Source organism: Psammomys obesus, unplaced genomic scaffold (genome assembly GCF_907164565.1).
Source record: "Psammomys obesus unplaced genomic scaffold, mPsaObe1.curated_primary_1811, whole genome shotgun sequence".
NCBI classification, from domain to species: Eukaryota; Metazoa; Chordata; class Mammalia; order Rodentia; family Muridae; genus Psammomys; species Psammomys obesus.
The window spans coordinates 17,666,929-17,686,853 of record NW_026587216.1 but is presented as its reverse complement, the minus strand read 5'-3'; the positions used below and the strand labels follow the sequence as shown (position 1 = coordinate 17,686,853).

General features: G+C 46.4%; 1 protein-coding gene across 2 annotated transcripts in view; it reads right to left on the bottom strand.

The window, feature by feature from the left end:
• Nucleotides 1-3,711: 3,711 nt before the first annotated feature.
• The window catches only part of Pag1 (phosphoprotein membrane anchor with glycosphingolipid microdomains 1), a 136,225-nt gene continuing 120,011 nt past the window's right edge, over nt 3,712-19,925 (bottom strand). For both annotated transcript variants that reach the window (XM_055603214.1, XM_055603215.1), the window contains 4 exons: nt 19,754-19,850; nt 16,863-17,449; nt 13,458-13,517; nt 3,712-11,194 (listed from right to left, as the gene is read on the bottom strand). In XM_055603214.1, the coding sequence (XP_055459189.1) occupies nt 10,832-11,194; nt 13,458-13,517; nt 16,863-17,449; nt 19,754-19,850 (1,107 nt within the window). In that variant the 3' untranslated portion in view covers nt 3,712-10,831. The remainder of the gene's footprint in view (nt 11,195-13,457; nt 13,518-16,862; nt 17,450-19,753; nt 19,851-19,925) is intronic.

Here is a 19,925-nt window from a genome sequence, read left to right as displayed (position 1 = left end):
GGTTTGTGGGGGCCATTTCTTTCAAACTACCACACCCATTGTTGGAGTTGTTTGGGAATGATTAAAAAGTGTATAGCCTTGTTGGAGGAGGTATGTCAGAGAGGGCAGGCTTTGAAGTTTCGAAAGATTTGTGCTATTTTGAGTTAGCTATTTCTGTCCCCTACTTGTGGATCAAGACATAAGCTCTTCTGGCCACCACGGCTTTGGTCCACCACCATGAATTCTAATCCTCGGAAACCAGAAGTTACATGTTGCCTCGGCTATGATATCTCATCACAACAATAGAGAAGTAACTGTCTTCGTTAGTTTCTTAGTTCTATTGCTGTGACATCACGACCACAGCAACTCTTACGAAATAAAGCACTTAATTGGGGCTGGTTTACAGTTTCAGAGGTTCAGTTCGTTATCATAATGGCGGGAATAGGGTGGCAGGCAAGTAGCCGTGGTGCTGGAGGAGCTGGTGAGAGTTCTACATCAGGATCCACACAGGCAGCAGGGAAAACAGGAGACACTGGGCTTGGCTTAGGATTTTGAAAGCACCCCCCCCCCTTGATATACACCCTCCAACAAGGCCATGCCTCCTAGTTCTTCTCAAGTAGTGCTACACCCTGATGACCAAGCACTCAAATACGTGAGCCTCTGGTGGCCATTCTTATTCAAACCACCACAGTAACTGAGGCAGTTTGACTTCAGGTGTTGTCCCCTCCTTTCTGAGGTACGATCTTTCTCTGGCCTGGAAATCTCTAAGTAAGGTATCTCTTCCTCAGTGCTGAAATGACAGGTGTGTACTGCCCTAGCTAGCTTTTTTTTTTTTTTTTTTTCTCCACACGAATTCTGTGCTCAGGAATCAAATTAGGGCCCTGGAGCTTGGAAGGCAAGTGCTTTGCTGAGTGAACTATCTCCACGGTCCTTGCAGTCACCTCTGAAATTTGTTTCCATTTTTGGCATAAGTTTGTGAATCCAACTATATGTTATTTTTTACATTGAGAGACAATCGTTATAGCCTCATTCTAAACTTTCTCACAGCTTCTCTTTGCCTATGGAGTCACAAGGCGATTCCTGACCACTTCCTCTTCTCTTCACCATGGTTCTGACCTCTGCCTAGCTTCTAGAACTTTTTTTTTAAATTTTTTTTTTAAAGCACTATTATCACAGTTCTTTTGAGATCCCAGACTCACCAGCCTCTTCCAGGCTCTTCTATGTTTCTGCTCTTCTTTCTTTCTCTTATTTTACTTTTTGCTTCTTCAGTTTTATAGAGCTGTCTCACATAATTTGAGTACCCCCTCCACCAACCATCCAACAGGAAAAGCACTGTTCTTCCTGCCTTAGGCAAACCAGCACACTTTATTTCAGCAATGATTCCACTCATTCTCTTGTTTTATGTATCTCACTTGGGATCTGAAATTTGACACATCATCCTTGATTTCCCTACAGGAACATGGGCATCACTGGCCAGAACTGTGTTCTATTTGTGCACAGATTTTTATTTGCAGAGGCAGGAAGGTACACTAGTATATTTTCTTTAAAAAAAAAAAAAAGATGACAGTGTGGGTGGCCTGTGTTCTGCCCCTCGTACTAGGTGTCAGCAGTCTACTTCCCTTGGCTGAAGATGTGCTAGGTATCAGAGTTGGCCAACCAACCCCTGGTGGAGCTGCATCCCCATAGTCTAGAGCGATACCTGCAAAATAGTAGGGCCTTCATATCGACCGTACTGAGTACTCTCTTCTCTTTTTCCTGACTTAAGCAGGCTTGCTTTTTGGAGGATAATTCTGGTGACACTGTGGAAGGCTGTCTGAAGCACTGTAGAGGGCCATGGGATGGGGCGGAACTGGAGAGGGGGACATAGGGACTGGGCAGGAGGGCCCAGCATTGACTGTGTTGAAGGCATGGGAGATCTAGGTCTGCCTGGCTTGGAACCCTGGCCTTGGTGCTGCCCCATAGCTGGCTTACGCCTGTGGCCTCACATTAACTCTAACCTGCTCACAGAGGCCTTTTGAGGCCATTATCTACTGTGAGGATGACATAGTAAATACCCTGGGAATTTAACCTGGCCAAACATTTAAAGGTGGGCTCCAAGGCCACGAGGGTATGAGCTCCAGCGAGACACTTGCCTTCAGTTCATACTTTTAGCACTTGGATACGGCACAGATGAATCAGTTAATCACAGGTTTCCCTGTGATTTGTTTTGCCCCCCCCCTCCACTTTGCTAGTACAATAATTTATTATTTCTTTTTTTTTCTTTTGGGACTGAACATGGAAAAGCTGTCTGTTTGGATCACTTGTCTGTTTGCATACTCTGTCAGGTGGGGAGGCTGTTTATTTCCACATCAGCTGCTTCTCCCCCCTCCCTCCCACTTCACTGGTACTTTTGGGACTGGTCTAACTTGGAGGACATCTCTGCCTTGGTCCCCTGACATTTCTTTAGGAATTCACAGCCACCGAGAAGCTTTTGGGAAGGGAACACCCCAAATACAAAATCCCGAGGCTTGAAAGACACCAGTCCAACCAAGCCAGGCTCGCTGAACTGTGGAGGACAGAAAAGTGGGAGAATTTGAGCGAGATCAAACATTTATTATTTTCTGAGCACAACAAAAGTGTCACAGAGAACACTTCACTGTAAACTGTTTTCCAAAGGGTGAATAGGGCAGCTGGGAAAGATGATTCTGCTCCAGAATGACATCTTGAGATGACACGGGGACATACAGATGGAGATGTCTTAGGGACAGATGTGAGGCCTGGTCCACAGTTGACTCCTCACAACCTGAAGTCCAGCCTTAAGACTGATTCATCATGTCCCAGGATGATGAACAAAGACACCACAAGGAAGAGTGCATGTGCACCGAGGTCTGAATAAATGCACAGAATCGGAACCAATCTTATATGCAGATATTAAGTACACCAGTGAATATATATATATATATATATATATATATATAAAGAAATGACAATATGAATGGATTGTGTTCCACTGTTTTAATGAAGTGCCAGACTTCTCTTATCCTTTGCTAAATGTCTGCTCTGTGTGGCAGGCCACTCATGGTGGATGGGCTGCCTGCTCTGTTCCCTAGGCGACAGAGCACAGACCAAACTGCTGAGCTGTGACACTCCAGTTCCCTGGCTGGTCCAGGTGGGTGCTGGGATGTCAGGACGCAACTATGCTTTCTGTACTCTGAGCTTACACAGGTGGAATAGCCTTGGGCCACAGGGCTAAGGAAAGCCTCGGTGTTTCACCTTGGGGTCCCAGGGTCAGTCTTGATCAGGAGAGGACAGTCAAGCATTCAAAGCTACGCACGAGCAAGGCCCTGGGTGCCAAGCCTTCCTTCTGAGACAAGCTCATTGGGTTTTCTCTTGGCAGGGGCCTAGCATAGAATTGTGCCTAGCACAGGTGGGTAATGCCACACTAGCTAAACTAGCTTCCTGGGAAGTCTATTAGCAATTGCAAAGCACAGATGCTATAGGCAATACCTCACTTAGTCCCCAAGATAAGCTCCCCTCTGATCCTGAACAGAACAGACAAGTCCTGCTTCTGGATTCCCACACTCACACTTTTTCCCGGCCCTAGCCACAGCACTCTTCGGTCTGATCATCAGGCATAGTCTCCTTCTTGCTATGGCGACAGTTGGTGGCTAGCATCCTATACCTGGTATGTACTAAGAGCATGTAGATCAGCCATTTCTGACCTTTCCAAATGTCAAATGAATTTTAACAAACTTTCATATAAAACTGACCTTTATTACAATTTAAAAAGAACAAAGACAAGTTGATAAGTGCCTTTAATTATAACATACCTGCTATTTACAAGTAATTATACTTTCAGAATACAGCTTGAGTAAGGTTCATTACGTGTAAACTAGAAGCCGCCACAAATTAAACTCCAGCCTTTTATGATTATTCAGAATCAACATTATTACCATCAGAGACAGAAAACAAACACCCGTGTCAGTTCCTTAAGTATCGTTACTGAATGAAAAATCGTGGTCTGGCCATAAGAAGAGGAGTAGAAATGTGCGTCAAATCGAAACATGACAAAAAGTATTGCTATTATCTAATCCTAAATACAATGAACTGGATCATTAAAAACAATGCAACCTCAAGTTATATAGCACCTTTCAAGGAGGTCAAAGCATTCATACTTACATTATCTTACTTGTCCCCAAAACATCTCTATGAGGTAGGCAATGGTTGGTTATCATTATCCCCATTTTGTAATATGGAGAAACTGAGGCACAAGGAAGTTCAATCATTTGCTTGAGGTGATATGGTAAAGCTGATGATGGAACAGGTATCACAGCCCTGTGCTCCTGTCTCCAAAAACGCATAATTCTCAGCAGACAAAACTGGAGGATGTCATTGAACACATTAATTCACTTTTGCAAGAAATTTTAAAAATGTGCTTTTTTTTTTTTCCCCTCTCCACCCATACAAATTGTTGATACACCATACGCAAGAACAAACACTCTGGGACAGTGGCAGACAGATCTATATTCTGCTAGAAAGGTTATGGGAATCTTGTTCATCTTTTATTCCAGGAGTTGGTCTTCCTAGCTGAAACAGTGAAAGTCTTTAGAAAAAAAATCTACTTGAAAGGCTGCTTCTCCTGGCTTACAGATTACAGCTTTAATGACCACAGTAGGTTATCCACAAACTTGGCTTATTCTCGAGTTACAAAGAAAATATCTAAATAACAAGTTCAACCTTTGAGTTAATTGTCCTCCTTTATATACATTTACGCCTTAAGACAGTGGTTCTCAATGTGTGGGTCGCAACCCCGTGGGGTCACATATCAGATATTTACATTATGAGTCATAACAGTAGCAAAATTACAGTTATGAAGCAGGAACAAAAAATTGCGACTGGGGGTCACCACAACTGCGTTAAAGGGTCCCAGCGGTAGGAAGGTGGAAAACCATTTTAAGGTAATGGTAAAGATTCTAAGTGGCCAGTGGGAAGTAGGGATGGTAAATTTTTGAGAGAGAAACAGAGTCAGGAAGCTACTCACAACACTTAGTTCAAATCTTGCTTTTCATCCCCCTTCAGAGTCAAATGTGTATTTGACACATTTTTTAAAAGTACTAAAAATACACAGAATGATTGAAGTTCCAGACTCAACTCTCCAGGCATTTATAATTCTTTCTTTTCTTTTCTTTTTTCTTTTCTTTTTTTCTTTCTTTCTTTCTTTCTTTCTTTCTTTCTTTCTTTCTTTCTTTCTTTCTTTCTTTCTTTCCTTTCTCCTTCCTTCTTTCCTTCCTTCCTTCCTTCCTTCCTTCCTTCCTTCCTTCCTTACTTCCTTCCTCTCTCTCTTTTTTCCTTTCCTTTTTTCATTTTTCATATAGCACCTCTACTAGACAAACACCATGAATGCTTTCACAATTTTCCTGGGTAGTTGGCAGGCGTCTGTGAAGTAACATGGAAGAATTGCTTTCAGAAGAGGGAGAGAGGAAGGGAGGGGGGTGGACAGGGGATGGGGAGGGGGGAGAGAAGCCTACATTACAGACAGACAAGGCCAGCCTGAGTGTTGGCAACCTCACGTCGGGCGCATTGACGGGTTTACATGGGAAACATTGGGAATGCGATGGAAATGCATTAGGGATGTTCAGTGTCGGCAGCCTTGGCTTGCAGGTTAGTGTGTAACCTCCTCTGGGAGCCTGGGGAGCATAGATGGCTTCCATGTTGGCTGGTGGTCGGTATTGGAAGAGACGAGGCATTCTGTAGATATGGTACAGAGGGGATAGTTGGGGAAATACTATTGTGGGGAAGAGGTCTGTGGCAAATGGCCAGGAGGCTATGGGTGAAAGAGCAAGCATGGTGAACTGGGAAGAAACACTGATTTCACACCCTAGTCCTTCTGCCTCCTCAAGAGCATCAGGGTTAGAAGAATCATAACATTTTGAGGCTAATACAGATATTTTTGAACATATAAAACCTAAGTTTAAGCATTTTCACTTTTGCAAAAGAACTCTCTACCCTTTCATGAATTGGATGATCAGACAGTTACAAAGATCTGCAACGACAATTAGTGCCTGCTTTGTGTCTTGAATTACTTTGTGCCACACTTGAGTAAGAGGAGTACCTTTAAACTGGTTCGGAACCTAAGAGACATGTTAATTCAGCCATCCTCATCAAGGAAAGTGCTTGAACGAGAGCTACAAAGCCTACGTATTTATCTGGCTGTATTTCAAACTCCCCCAGAAAACAAGGCATGTAATTACAACATGATTATTAAGCAGGTGACAACATGACAGTATTTTCCTGTGGCAGTTTAACAGAGAAGTCTGAGGAGAGAGAGTCCCTAACCATTATAACACATATGAGGTGACTTGAGATAATCAGAACATTTTATTTAGAAAAAGCCTTATAGCTAGGGTTAGCCTTGAACTCAAGACCTTCCTGCTCACTCACTCTCCCGAGTTATAGGATTACAGGCATGGGCTACCATGCCTGGCTCCTACATCTTAAACAAGACAAGCCTGTTGAATATCAGTAACAATCCAAGGGGAAAGTCTGTATTGGGATAAATGAATATTAAATGGAATGATCTTTAATAATGCCTTTTAAACAAAATTACACTTCCAATTTCACCTGATATAAAGAGTCTGAACAAATATTTCTCAGTTAAATAAAATAAGAACTTGAAGGACAATAAAATACAAATATTTAGGGGTAAGAAGTAAAAAAAAAAAAATTGAAAGACTCAAAAAATGAGTAAAAACATGATTTAAAAAAACGTGCAGTTTTTCTTTCTCTTCTGTACCATGACCTAACATTTTGCTTCCTGCTTCCTGATACAAATTCTCATTTCTGCTGGGCTCTGTATTTTAGGAGAGGCACTTGCAGTGTGGGTGTGTTCAGCCTGTTGGATGCTGTGAGGAATTCTGTACTGAGGAACAGACAGTCCCCAGCAAGCAGAATGCAGACGCCACTGTAAAGAAACCCCTGCTCCATGCTGTCCATGCGTGTTCCTAGTTCCACGTCAGCCACTCAGTGACACCAAACATTACACTTTCAATGTTTTCTTGGCACAGTGTAACACACATGTCAGGGACTCCAGGAAAGAGGCCTCAAAACAGACTCTGACTTCCACAGCCAACCCTAAGCTGTCTGGGTACCAGAAACCAACACTTTCAGAAGATTGGCACCCCAGATCACAGGGGTTCCTATTTGCCATCACAAGGAGCAAAATCCTGCTTCATTCACCCATTACAAAATCCTGCTTCGGTCTGGAATCAGCCACTGCATCGGCACAAGACAGGCTTTGTATATCCATATTCCATAATCACCCACTGGTTCCGCTGGCAACACATGGGTTCAACGAGAAATATAATAGGTTCTCCCCATGTGATAACTGGCTTCCGCTACCTGGGAGGCCACCCTGCCTGCCAGTCTGGCTCAGGGTTTCTCTTTTGTTGCTTTTGGCAAAATCTCTTCCTTGACACTTACTGAACACTACACCTGTTTACAATCCTTCTCTCAGCCGAGTATGTGTAACAAAGCCAGCCTCAGACAGCATTGTTTTCCAATGGGGAGAATTAACAAACACAATTTAAAATCTGAATGTACTCATTAGGAAAACTAAATGAAGGCAGCTCAAGAAGGCATCCCATAATTACCAAATGAAACTGTTGGAGAGTGGTTTCTTTTAATTCTGCTGGTAGGACACAAGTTCATCACACTAGGAGGATAACCTTCCCAACTACGTAACAGAACACAGTCTGATTAGTGCCAGGGCCAGCAACTCATAATACAGACATACACATGTGAGGATACATGTAGTTTGTCACTGGTGAAGGGAGGGCATGTTTTAATTACCTATGTGAAAATCAAGTAAGAGAAGCGCTCTGGCACACTGGGTGAAATGTTAGTTCCCTGTGTGGAGTGCCTGTTGCTATTTTAGCATTCAACTAGGATTTACTGTGGGAGGATCCAATTCTGTTGAATTTAACGTAGGACAACCAGTAAGCTTTTTCTCACAAAGAGTATTGGTATTATTTAGAACGTTGACAGATGTGGTTTAGATAAGGACAAGTCAAAAATATGTGGCCAACATATTTATAAAGATGACTTTCAGAATTTCTTAAACATTTCACATAATATGGTCTCTAATTTTCAGGATTTACATTTAGGAAGTATGTGAAACAGCGTAAAATGCTTTCAAACTTTTGAAAGCATTTAAACAAACAAAAAAAAACAACCTACTTCTAATCTAGACAGATTTATAATTCTGACTTCAAGAGAGAACTTGTAATTTATTTTTTCTTTGTGGATAGGCTCACATAGGTGTAATCAGATGCTCACTGTGGTTGAGTGTTTCCGTCTACAGGGTGACCTGCTTTTGATGACTCCTTTTCTGATGATCCACACACTTAGACTCTGTAACTTAAACTTTAGGTTAAGGCTTTAAAACAAACTACGGGCTCTGTTCAGCTAAAAGATAGAAACACAGATTTTGAGCCAAATGAAAGAGTAAAAACTTGCAACAAGACAAAAGCCTGGTAACTCAAGTCCAGCAGTGCCCACGCAGCAATAAATACACAATAATTAGGTACCTGAAGTTCCGCTGAGCAAAGCTGCTTCCCTTGGCCACTCCTCCCCCAGTCTCACAAGCTATTGCTTATTCTTTTGGAATTTATGTTCGAGGCCCTTACGGTTCCTTGTAAAGAATACTCTAGATATCGTCTGGTAAGTATTCACAACTTATTTTTACAACTGGTTTTCAAACCAGGACAGCGATTTCAGTGCACATTTCATGACTGTGTTGCATGCTATATTTGAACACTCTGGGGACATTGTGATGATGAGATTTCAACATGGTATGATTATTTAGAATGAACATGCCTCTAAAAGAAAGATTTACTCTTTGGAAGTCACACCAGCTTCCCTGCTAGATTAAGATTCTTTATAAAACAATCAAACTTCTGAGCTGTCAGATGCCTGTGCAGAATGGCACTGTGGCGGGAACAAGGTCAGGAGTGCCCTGTGCCATGTGACCCCTGTGACCCGAGAGATGGTTGGGTCCAACTCAACAGGCAGTGGTGAAAACCAGGGTTTGCAAAAGAGCCATCTGCTGCTCCTGGAGTTCCAGGGCTACCCTACTACCCCAGCAGTGGCCATGCGTATCTTTTCAGCATTTCATGGATGATGAGGCTGATGGTGACACCACCTAAAAGAGTTTACAATTCCCTAAGCATGATACCAGCATCAACAAAACCAGTTCATGAATACAAGGATGGAGACACAGGCCACAGAGCTGGTCAGTCACACTCTTGGTCACAAGGAGAGAAAACAGCACAATTAGAGTCTCCTGTCACTGTCACAGCAGGAGGAGGTGAAGGCCTCTCTCTTCGTTGACATCAGTGTAGGAAGGCTTCCCACTGATGTCAAAAAAGCTAGGCTCCTATCAGAACGGAAAGTGAACCTGGTTTTCAGTGTTGGTCTTGGAAGATCTAGAGAGATGATGAAATTCAAACCAGGCTGAACTTTTAATTTGAGCTACTTTAGCCTTTGAGTTTTGTTAAATGAAGAAGAAAGCAGGCAATTTGCACTGGCAGCTACTGCATTTTGGACACTACTGCTGATGTTCCCAGAGATGTCATCAGACTTTAGGCAAAGTCTGATACTTTGAGGAAGTTCAAAATTCCTAAGTCAGATTTCGTTCTATTCGTAACATTGAGCATTTCAGTAGTGACATGGTTAGTTATGTCTATTGTATTTTTGCTGCCAGTGGTCTCAGTGTCTGGAGCTCCCAGTACCATTTGAAAAGGTGAGTCTTTACAAATCTTTAATGTTCTATTAATTATTAGAGAAAAGAATAAAAACTGCTCATAATTATCTAGCTTATGTGCTTTATGGAATCTTTTCAAAATGAGAGTATAAATCATTGTACATAAAATCAAAATAGTTATATATTTTCTGGCACTTTCTAGAAATTAGACATTAAACGTAAAACATCTTATAAATTTATATAATAAAATAAATGTTTACATTTTACTCAGATTACCACCAGATAACAGGAAAGTCACACGTGTGGGCAGCAAGATCACTGGAAACACAAACTCAGGTCTGCAGCCCTTTGGGGACAGACGCCATGGCTGCCGTCCACACACGTGGTCTGGGTCCCAACACCAACATTAAGGCTCTGTCTGGAAGGAGGAGCGCCGAGTTTAAACAACCACAGAAGTACCGCAGGAGTTACTAAGAATTCAAACTCTGTAGGGGAAAGTTTTGAACAGAAAAAAATAAAAGAAAGAATATCCAAACTGACCTCGTGTACCGTGTGAAAGACTACAGATAGAGTATCCAAATAAGCAGGGAAGACCCCAGAGACACCAGGGACACCCCACCCCAAACGGAGTAGCCTGCACTGTCCAGACTCCCAGGGTGCAACGGGGCAGGTCTGGGGCGAGGGCTGGCCAAAGACAGGAGCCAGCGGCCAGGTCGTCTGGGGAGAACGTCCATGGGATAAACCACAGGTGGGGAGGGAGGTCTTAGGGATGAAATGCCAGTGTCTCAGCACTAGGAGCAGACAGAGGGAAGTAGAGTGGGGAAGAAACCCCGGGCTCTTCCCAGGCAGGTGGGCCTGGGGGTGGGGGGTGGGGTGGGCTGGAGTTTCCCCTCACAGCCTGCCTTGTCTGTGGGATGCGGAGGTCATCTTGTGAGCGCCCTGGCAGGCAGGCAGGCTGGCCCCCCTGTACCTTACTGTTTCAGAAACTGGGAAACAGCTATGAATCTGCACTGGACCTCAGTAAACTGAAGCAGCCTGAGACTCTTCGTATCCTCCGCAGCAGAGCTGTCCTGGGCGCCGATCACTGGCTCCTTGCGGCTGCTTCTTGGGTTGCTAGAGCCTGGTGATATCTCTGCATTGCTGCAAGTCCCCGATGCTCTCGTAGTCGTTCTCCTTGGGGACAGGGTGGCCGTTGGTCTCCAGAGGGACCTTCTCGTCCTCTCTGTTTAGAGTCTGTATGGCTTCATAGTCAGGCTCTGGCTCCTCACCGGGCCTCCTTGCTGGAGGGAGTATGCTGGTGCTGCTCGGAGTTTTCTCGAAGTCTTTGACAGTGGCATAGAGGTCATTGCAGGAAGATGGTGACCTCTGAGGCAGTCTCTGCATGGAGTGGCAGGGAGACTCTGGCCCTTTCAGAGACGGTCCGGTTTTGTGAGCCGACTGTCCAGGTTTATTCACTGAGGAATACATCGCGGAGATCTAGGGAACAGAGAGAAATGAACAAGGCACCTGCAAGCTGTGACTTCCCCGCCTCCTTGGTGATAACCTACACACTGTTCACTCAGGAACACATCCCCTACCACCACTGCTAAGAGTTCTATCATCCATATCATTTCTGGAGTGTGTGACTGGAGAATAGTTAAACTGTCTTCCTTTCTGTAGACCAGTCTTATAATATGATTAACTCTCCATATACCAAGGTTTTGTGGGGCTCTCAGGGGGCTAGATGGAGCCATTGTGGCTGTAGAGAACTGTAAAGGGAGGCCAAGGAATCCCAGGGGACTCAGCAGGAGGCGAGTGCCTGAGCCAGCGAGGGCCCTCCAGAGAAGTGAGGCCCCTGAAGGGCCTTAGAATTGGCTGCACGTGGGAGAGTGAGGTAACTGTGGCATCAAAGATGACTCCGAGGTTTATCCTGTGTAGCCGGGGAGGTCGACCGATGGACGTTCTCCTCCCCGGGGAAAAGAACATGCAGGTGGCTTAGCAGTTATCATCTGAGGAGAGCATAACTTGAGCTCTGAGATGATGCGTCCTCCAGCACAGCACTCGGGAAGGAGTTCTCTGGAAAAGGTGATTGCTTGCCTCTGTGTGCAGGTATCCACAGGCACAAAGGTCGCATGCTGGGCACACCCCAGCCATGAACAGCAACAGCGCTCTGTCTGGACCTAGCACAGCGCATGCCGTAACTGTGGCTGCTACCGTTTAAGCGCATCACTGAAAATCTGATCTTTACTCTGGTTCTTAGGAACTCACTACCTGTTCTCGATGGTTGCTTCAAGGGATGTCATCTTTCCTGAGGTGACCAGCATCCAACGTTCCTCATGGAGAGGGGCCCCTTCCCAGTCTTTCAGGCAGGATCCAATTTCCTACTCCCATCCATCCTGACTTTTGGAATTTTCTAGCCCACTGCTGATTTCTATCTGGGATGGCTACCCAGCTGTTGACTAAAACTCTTTTTCTTACCTAGTTCTCCCTCCTCCTCATGTTTGTCCAACCCTTCCTCCTGCCTAGGGTCTTTCACTCTGCTTACCTACTCACCTGCCATTCTTGTGGCCCACCACCTGTCTGACACCTTCCCAACATGGGAAGCCAACCTGTCAACTTTGACATCCAAGTGCAGGCTTGAGAGTTGGTCGGTTCTTTCAACAAAGGGAATGATCACAGTCATTTACTCCTGAGAAGAAGCACTATGTTTTTGTTTTTGTTTTGGTGGGGGCAGGGTCTTGTTATGCAGTCCAGGCTTGCATTGAACCACACATACTCCAGCCCCCTGATCGCCGAGGCTATGCTTGTGAATAACACGACTGTGCAGGCTAGGTTTTGTTTGCTTTTCTATCTTGATATAAGCTAGAGTTGTCTGAAAGGAGGGAAGCTCACGGGGAAAAAGGGCCTCTGTATGATCAACCTGTAGGTTATTTTTTAAATAAATGATGTGGGAGGGCCCAGTCCACTGTGGGAGGTGCCAGCCCTAGGCGGGTGACAGAGGACTGTATAAGAAAGCGGGCTCTGAGGGGCAAGTCAGGAATCAGTGCTCCGTGGCCCTGGCTTCAGTTTCTGCCTGACATCCCAAGTGATGGAGAGTTGTAAGCTCACATAAACTCTCCTCTCCAAATTGCTTTTGGTTATGGTGCTTTGGCACATCAATAGAAAGCCTAATTAAGACCCCATGAGAATTTTCTTTTTGGTTTTCTGAAACAGGGTATCTCTGCGTAGCCCTGGCTGTCCTGGGACTCACGCTGTAGACCACACTGGCCTCAAACTCAGAGATCCATCTGCATCTGCCTCCTGAGTGCTGTGATCAAAGGCCACCACCACCACTGCCTGGTGAGAACTTTCTTTTTCTTTTTTGAGACCAAGTCTCAGGTAGTCCAGGCTAGCCTAATGTAACCAGGGCTGGCCTTGAATTCCTGCTCTTCCTACCTCTACCTCCCATGTGATAGGATTGTAGCTGTTTGCACCAGGCTGGGTTTATGATAATCAGGATTACAGCTTTAATTCCTATTTTTCAAGTTTTATTTGTAAGATTGCTTATGACTGTGAGTGCAGGTGCCTGTGGAAACCAGAGGCATTGGATTCCCCTGGAGCTGGTGAGACAGGTGGCTGTGAGCTGTCCAGCCTAGGTTCTGGGTATTGAACTCCTCTGCAAAAGCAGTACATGCTCTTAACTGCTGAAGCACCTTGCCAGTCCCTGATAGACACATTTCCTAAGAGATGTTTCGGTTATTTGAAAAGAACTGAAATTTACCTCCTCTTCTGTAAGAGTTGGGTCTTCTTCCCGAGACTTGTATGACAAGGAACTAAATCTCTGTTAAAAACAAACAAAAAACGAACAATGAAAACCAAAGTAAAGCAGTTTGAAGCTGGTAGTGTAACCTAGCCTGTGTTGTCTATGCAAACGGTCCATGTCCATACAAATGCTTCAAGTGATCTCTACAGACCACAGGCACCTGTGAGCCTCCTCCACCAGCTGTCGCCCATGCTCCTGGCTGCCCAGCCACATCACACTGTGCTTCGCACACTTCAATGTTTGGTTCCTAGTCGTCACTGAGGAAGGGCAGTGGAGGGGTGACAGGAACGTGGGCCTTCTACACGACATGCTGGCATTTTACATCTGACAGCCTGCGGTGTCCCCAGGAAGAACACCAAGGGTGTCAGAAGCTCTCCTTGTCTTGCTTCTCAGTGAGCCTGGTTCCTGGTTCTTCTGTGATCTGGGCTCTGGTTTATTAGCTAATTCTAGCATATTTCTTATCTTAGTTCTTGATTCCAACAAAAACATATCCATCCAAATTGTCTCTCCTACACTGACAGCATGCTCCACCATCTCCCAGTGTCTTCACCACACCAGTTCCTAGAAGTCCTTTCAGACCAGCATTCATCATTCATACTCTTCTCTTCAACCCAATTCCAATCATTTGTCAACCCTTACCTGTGATGCAGCTCTCTTCCATTTTTCCTTCGGGTACCTGTCCTCCCTGCTTTACCCGTGGATGGGCCCTCAGAGAGGCTCTGTGTCTCAGGCCACTTCACCAAGGCATTCTGCATCTGTTCTTCTTCCCCAGTCCATCTACTTGGTATCTTTTCTTCTTTCTCAAAAGCCCCAACACACCCATTACCCCCACCCCCACCCCCAGCACAGCATCTCCTCACTCACCGGCTGATGGCCTGGCTTCTGAATTCTCTGAGGGAACTTCAAGAGGTAAATACATTTCTCTGGACTCTACCCTGTCCCCTAGCAGCTCTGGTGTTCTTCTGTCCTCTCCCAGCTACCACACACGAACTTACTTGCCATGCCCCGCTCTCAGCCGTCCCTCCTACACACTGCCTTCTGTCCTTCCACACCAGCCTTCTCCCTTAGTGTGGTCATCTCCAAATGCATACAAACACGCTGGATTTCCTCACTGTGGTACAGCAAGGTCTTAGGTAACTTCCCCCTTTGCACCCATTTCAGCTGAGCTTCTACCTTCACTAGTCTGAGGAAGAACTCTTCATCTTGGTCCCAAATGATGACCACGTCACTCTGATGACTTGTCCTAGGTGAACTGAGGTCACGCCTTCCTTCCCAGGCATGCCCTTTGCCTAGACTCTAGCAACCTTGCCCCCTTTCCTGGTTCTTGTTCTTATTTTGGTCTCTTTCACTAGGCCCCCACTCCCAGGCCCCTGTTCTTGGGACTCTTCTGGCCTGATACACATTCATCCAACCAGAACATTTTTGCTGCTGGTTCTGAACTGTGCGGATCCAGTCTCAGGCTTCCCTCTTAGCCCGTTCACCTCACCAGCAGCCCTGAGATGTGTCAATGCTGGGACCAGTGCTGAGCCCTAACGGCACATCCCTAGCACAGACATTCAAACTTGCCCAGCTCTCGCCTGCCCGTGATGCTCTATCCTGATTCATGGTGGTTCCTTGTGCCCACTGGCTGTGTGTCAGCCCTCGATGTATCAGCCTTTGTCTTCCCAGACATGGCCACATCCAAGCTCTTGGCCATAGCTAGCTCCTCCCTTCACTTCTGCTGCCTCTGTCCTGACTGGGACCCTCTAGCTCGGGCTACTGAAGCAGGGGAAGCTTTCAAAGCATAGATTACCTCGCACCACTCTGCTGATTTCATTCTGACTGTAAGCCCGGCCTTCCTAAGTTCACACCCAGTAGCTATCTGCAAACTGCTCTCATCTTTGCCCATCTCTGTTCACTCCCCCAGCCCTCCCTCCACATATTGGCCATATAGCTAACTTAAGGGCTTCCCAGAAATCAAGCTGCATGGTATCCCCAAAGAGCACTTGCAAAGCTTTCTCAGGCACCCCTTAACTGTGCTTAAGATAAGCTTCACACTGCGGCAGAAGCTAAGAACTCTATCTCAAAGCGCACTCCCCACCCCACTTATTCCCAATCTTCCTGGTTTTATGCTTTCCCTTTAAGCTGTATGATGGCTAGCTCTTCTGCATTGAAGTATAAGTTCCACATGACCTGGGAGTTTCATTAATTTGTGTTGTCTGCTGGTGTAGTAACATCTAGAAGGCCATAGGGCAGATAGCAGATGCTCAAAATAAAATCGTTTGTTTTGATAAATATTAAACATTTGAAATTCTTAAGTCGATCAACACTGGAGTTGTTTACACAGAGGAGGACCACTCACTCCTGTAACGTGAAGGACTAATTCAGCACTTAGGTATGTGCATCCAGTTTTCAATGTGAAATCTGGGGAACTGCTTATTTACACTAGACAAACCAGCCCTTTTATCTTCAGAATGTTTGTCAACGAGGAGCTTAAGCTAGCTCAGGCAGCGCAAGCAAACTTCGTTTGTCTTCGGTTATAGGAAGGGTAGACACTTCCGCACTTTGTGAACACGCTTACAAATGCTTTCATGGTGCTTGCAGTTACCTGACGTCACAGGTAATGCAGAAAGTTGAAAGGACTTCTTACTATACCCAATGCAGCCGCAGGAGGGGGGACTGTCAATAATACAGTTGCTGACCCCTGCCTGTTCCCCTGCAAAGGGCCGGAGGTGAAGCTATGGCTGGAAGACAATTTTGCATTTTTCTGTGTAGATAACAGAAATCTGATATTAGCTGACGGAAGTGGAGGGGGCGGAGTTAAGTTGTGAGGGGAATTGGACACCCAGACATGCAAGGTTCATGGTGGCTTAGATTCCGTGGACACATGCTGTGGACTGCTGCCTTGTTTTGGACCTCTGCTGACTAGACTTTTTAAAAATTGCTTTAAAATATCGCTTAGAAACTCGTGAAAATAAGGCCTGTTTATCGAGGCCTTAGAGAAAAGTACGCATAATAAACTGCAGGCAGGGACACCAGCATATCTGGACTGTCTGGACGGGCTACCACGCTTTGACTTGTGGGATTCCGAAAGGCTCAAGGTTGCCGTGCTGCCTGAGGAAGCCACGCCGTGAAGAGGGGAGATAAAGGAAGGTAAAGGACATGGCCTATTTAGTTCTTACTGGAAACTCTCCAAATGAGAGGCCGAGAAAGGTTTTATAAACACAAACCTTCCGCATTTTAAGGCGTAGAGCGAGAGAAGGCCAAGCACAGCTTACACTAGGCCGCATCACTCCTCATCGTTTAATGAGCCTGCTATTTATGTATCTGTATTTATATGTATTTCCCAGGACTGGTAACCTTCTCAGCAGGACAAAAGCCCACCTTGCTGTGTTCACTGGTCCCCTCTGGAGCTTGCTCTTCTGCCTCTTGCTCTCCCTTCTCTGGAAGGTTTGCATTCTCATCCAGAAGTTTAACCGGGACAGGGGGCGGGTCTTCCTCGTCCAGGTCACTGGAAGTTCCCAGAATGCTTTCGGCGTTCATGCTCTGTCGGCACTTTTTGTTTCTGTCCACAGAGGCATATTCAGCGAAGTCAGCCTTGCGTTCCTCGCGGGGCCCCTGAAGCTCCTTCAAGGCGGATGTGGACTTGGACTTGCCACCCTGGCCTTTGTCGGCCACCTCCTTGATTTCCTTCACGGTTTCATACAGGCAGTCCTCCACCATGTTCTCCTGGGAGGAGCTATCCTTGAGCACCTCGTAGGGCCCCTCCACACCGGGCCCTGAGTCCCCATCCACAGCCCTGGCTGTGAGCATGGCATCCACAGCGTTCTCAGGAGGGATCCTGGGCAGCTCCCGGCTCTGATGACACTTGGGCTTCCCCGTGCTGTCCTGGGAGTCCAGCAGATCCGAAGCCGAGGTCTGGACTTCCTCATAATGCTGCATGCAGGTCATGGTGCTGTCTTCTGAAAGAACTGAATGGGCAGGGGTGGGTGTTAACAGTGGAGGACCATTATGTCACACCTACAAACCTGCTTTTACCGATGCTCAGCTGCCAGCTTCGACATCAGTGCATATTCTTAATCCTGTTACATTTAAAGGGAAGCTATCCTAGTCTCTTTCCCAGGAAAAGGTTTATTAGATGAAGCGGGCTGTACTTCATCATGTATTGTGAGTCCTGCTGAGAACGGTGTAGGTAGAGGTCCTGACAATGCTCAGGGTGAAAGTTACTATGGGGTGGGCCAGGTACCTGCTTAAAGAGGCCGAGGTGGGAAGACTGAATTCAAGACCAGGCTGCGTGACCTATCTCAAAATGGAAAGCGGGGTGAGGGCTGCTTGGCCTGGCATATATGAAGCCCTGGGTTCCAACCCCAGTGTGGCAAACAAAGCTGACAACCGTGAGGCCATACGGCAAGATTCTAAAAAACAAAACCCCAAAACAAGCCAGGGGGCATGTGTGGCACCTCTTGACCCTAGTCTAACCGGTCAGTCTCTGCCTATGTGGAGGGAAAGGTGCTCTTGCCCCCGCCTCCCCACGTCACCGTCACTTTTATCTGGCAGACACAACAGAAGCTGAGAAGCAACGATGGACCTTTAGGCCAGTGTCACAAACGACCCGGAAACACTGTGCCTTCTTTCCGCTTTGCCTTGGCCCCATATCCCTGCCTCACAAAAGAAGTCCAACCTGGACGTCCCTGGGCTGCCTCTAAAATGGCAACCATGACGCCTGCCGAGTCCATCCTTATCACATGGATTTTGAGTGTTGGCTAGGTGCCAGAGACTGTTCAACTATACATGAGTGGAATGCAATTCTGCACTCAGGGTGCTTAGATCAAAAAAAGTCTGTATCCAGTTGGACCTCACTGTGGGGAGATCAGAGACGGTGAGCCAGCCAGGAGGAGCTCATGGGGTCCTTCACCAAAACCAGGAGCCAAACCAAACCTCCAACAACAACAAACCGAGAAAATGGAAACAGGAAAGGGGGAGCACCTGGGAAGAGGAGGGGGTCAGGAGGAGTGTGTGTGTGTGTATGGGGGGGGATGTTTAGAAGGTAAGTGAGTGTGAATGTGCTCAAAATAGAGTCTGTTCATGTGTGGAAGTGCAAAATGTCAAACTGTTAGGGAAAAGAAGAAAAAAAGAAACCTGGGCTAATAGTGTGTCCAGCACCTCTGGCTTCAGCAGCTCTAGAATTCCAGCTCCTTCTCGCCCTGCAGGAGGGGCTCCTGCCGTGGTGCTGGCTCCCTGGTCTCAGGGCTGAGGGGCACCTACAACCTAGGGTGTCACTGATGGTGACCTGGCTTTCCTTCCTTGCTTTGGGTGAATGGATGTTACACGTGATCATAGGTGGGCGACTGCAGAGCATGCGGAGGGTCTGCCCGAGAAGCAGCTTCCCAGCTTTAAAGTCCGGGACAACAGACCCCATCAGATTACTAATGGCTGCGTGACAAGGATTTGGTTTCCCAAAGAGGTCCATAGCCCAGTCTCTGGAAAGGAACAAGCCGTACCACACAGCAGCTGCGTGTGTTTGTGTGTGTGTGTGTGTGTGTGTGTGTGTGTGTGTGTGAAAGAGAGAGAGAGAGAGAGAGCACACACATACATGCCTGTGTAATCAGCTGATTTTGAGGTGGGTAGAGAAACCTGGGTTACCTAGACAAACCAAAGAGATTGCACGGTCCTAGCGTGTGGAAGAGGAAGGCCAGCAGGAAGTTTGGGCGGGCTTGCAAACACCCCACGCTTGTGACCTTGAGCTGCTCCAGGCTTTCGTTGCGTGGTAATTTGATCCGGTAACCCTGTGCTAGAGTCCTCTCACTCTTAAACTGGGGACTTAGTGTGGCCTACCTGTGAGGAAGCAATGACAGTACAGGGACGGGTAGTAAGTGACAGCACAGAGGCTTCCAAGGGTGCTCCTGGCACCCAGCCTCCAACAAAGAGATTAGGTGTCATTATGCAAATGAGGCCCCTGGCTACACCTGGTAGTAATAATGGCTGGGCTACAATACCTTGCCTAGTTTCTGAGCTACCTTTTTTAATTAAAAAATGATACGTGTTTGGGTGTTCAGTCTGCACATGTGTCTGCGCATCACTTGCATGCTCGGTGCCTGTGGAGGCCAGGGCGTTGAATCCCGGGAACTGCAGTTATGGAGAGCAGTAGGTGCTGGGAATCAACTCCAGTCCTCTGGAAGCACCAGGGCTGTTAACTGCCGGCTCATCATTTCAACCCTGTCAGCTGCCTTATTTGAAACCCAGTGTCCTTTCAGTGGCATCTCTGCAGGACTTACTGTCGCCGTTGGTGAGCACGCCGTTCTGTTCGCTGCTAGCCAGCGCGTCTGTTGTCAGGCTGGTCGCTGAGTGGCTGAACATCTCCTTGTCGGAAGGCTGAAAAATCCAAACACATCTTTTGGTAAGAAGCTGACACCCCTAAAAGCAAAGCAGCCGAAGCAAATCCCAGAA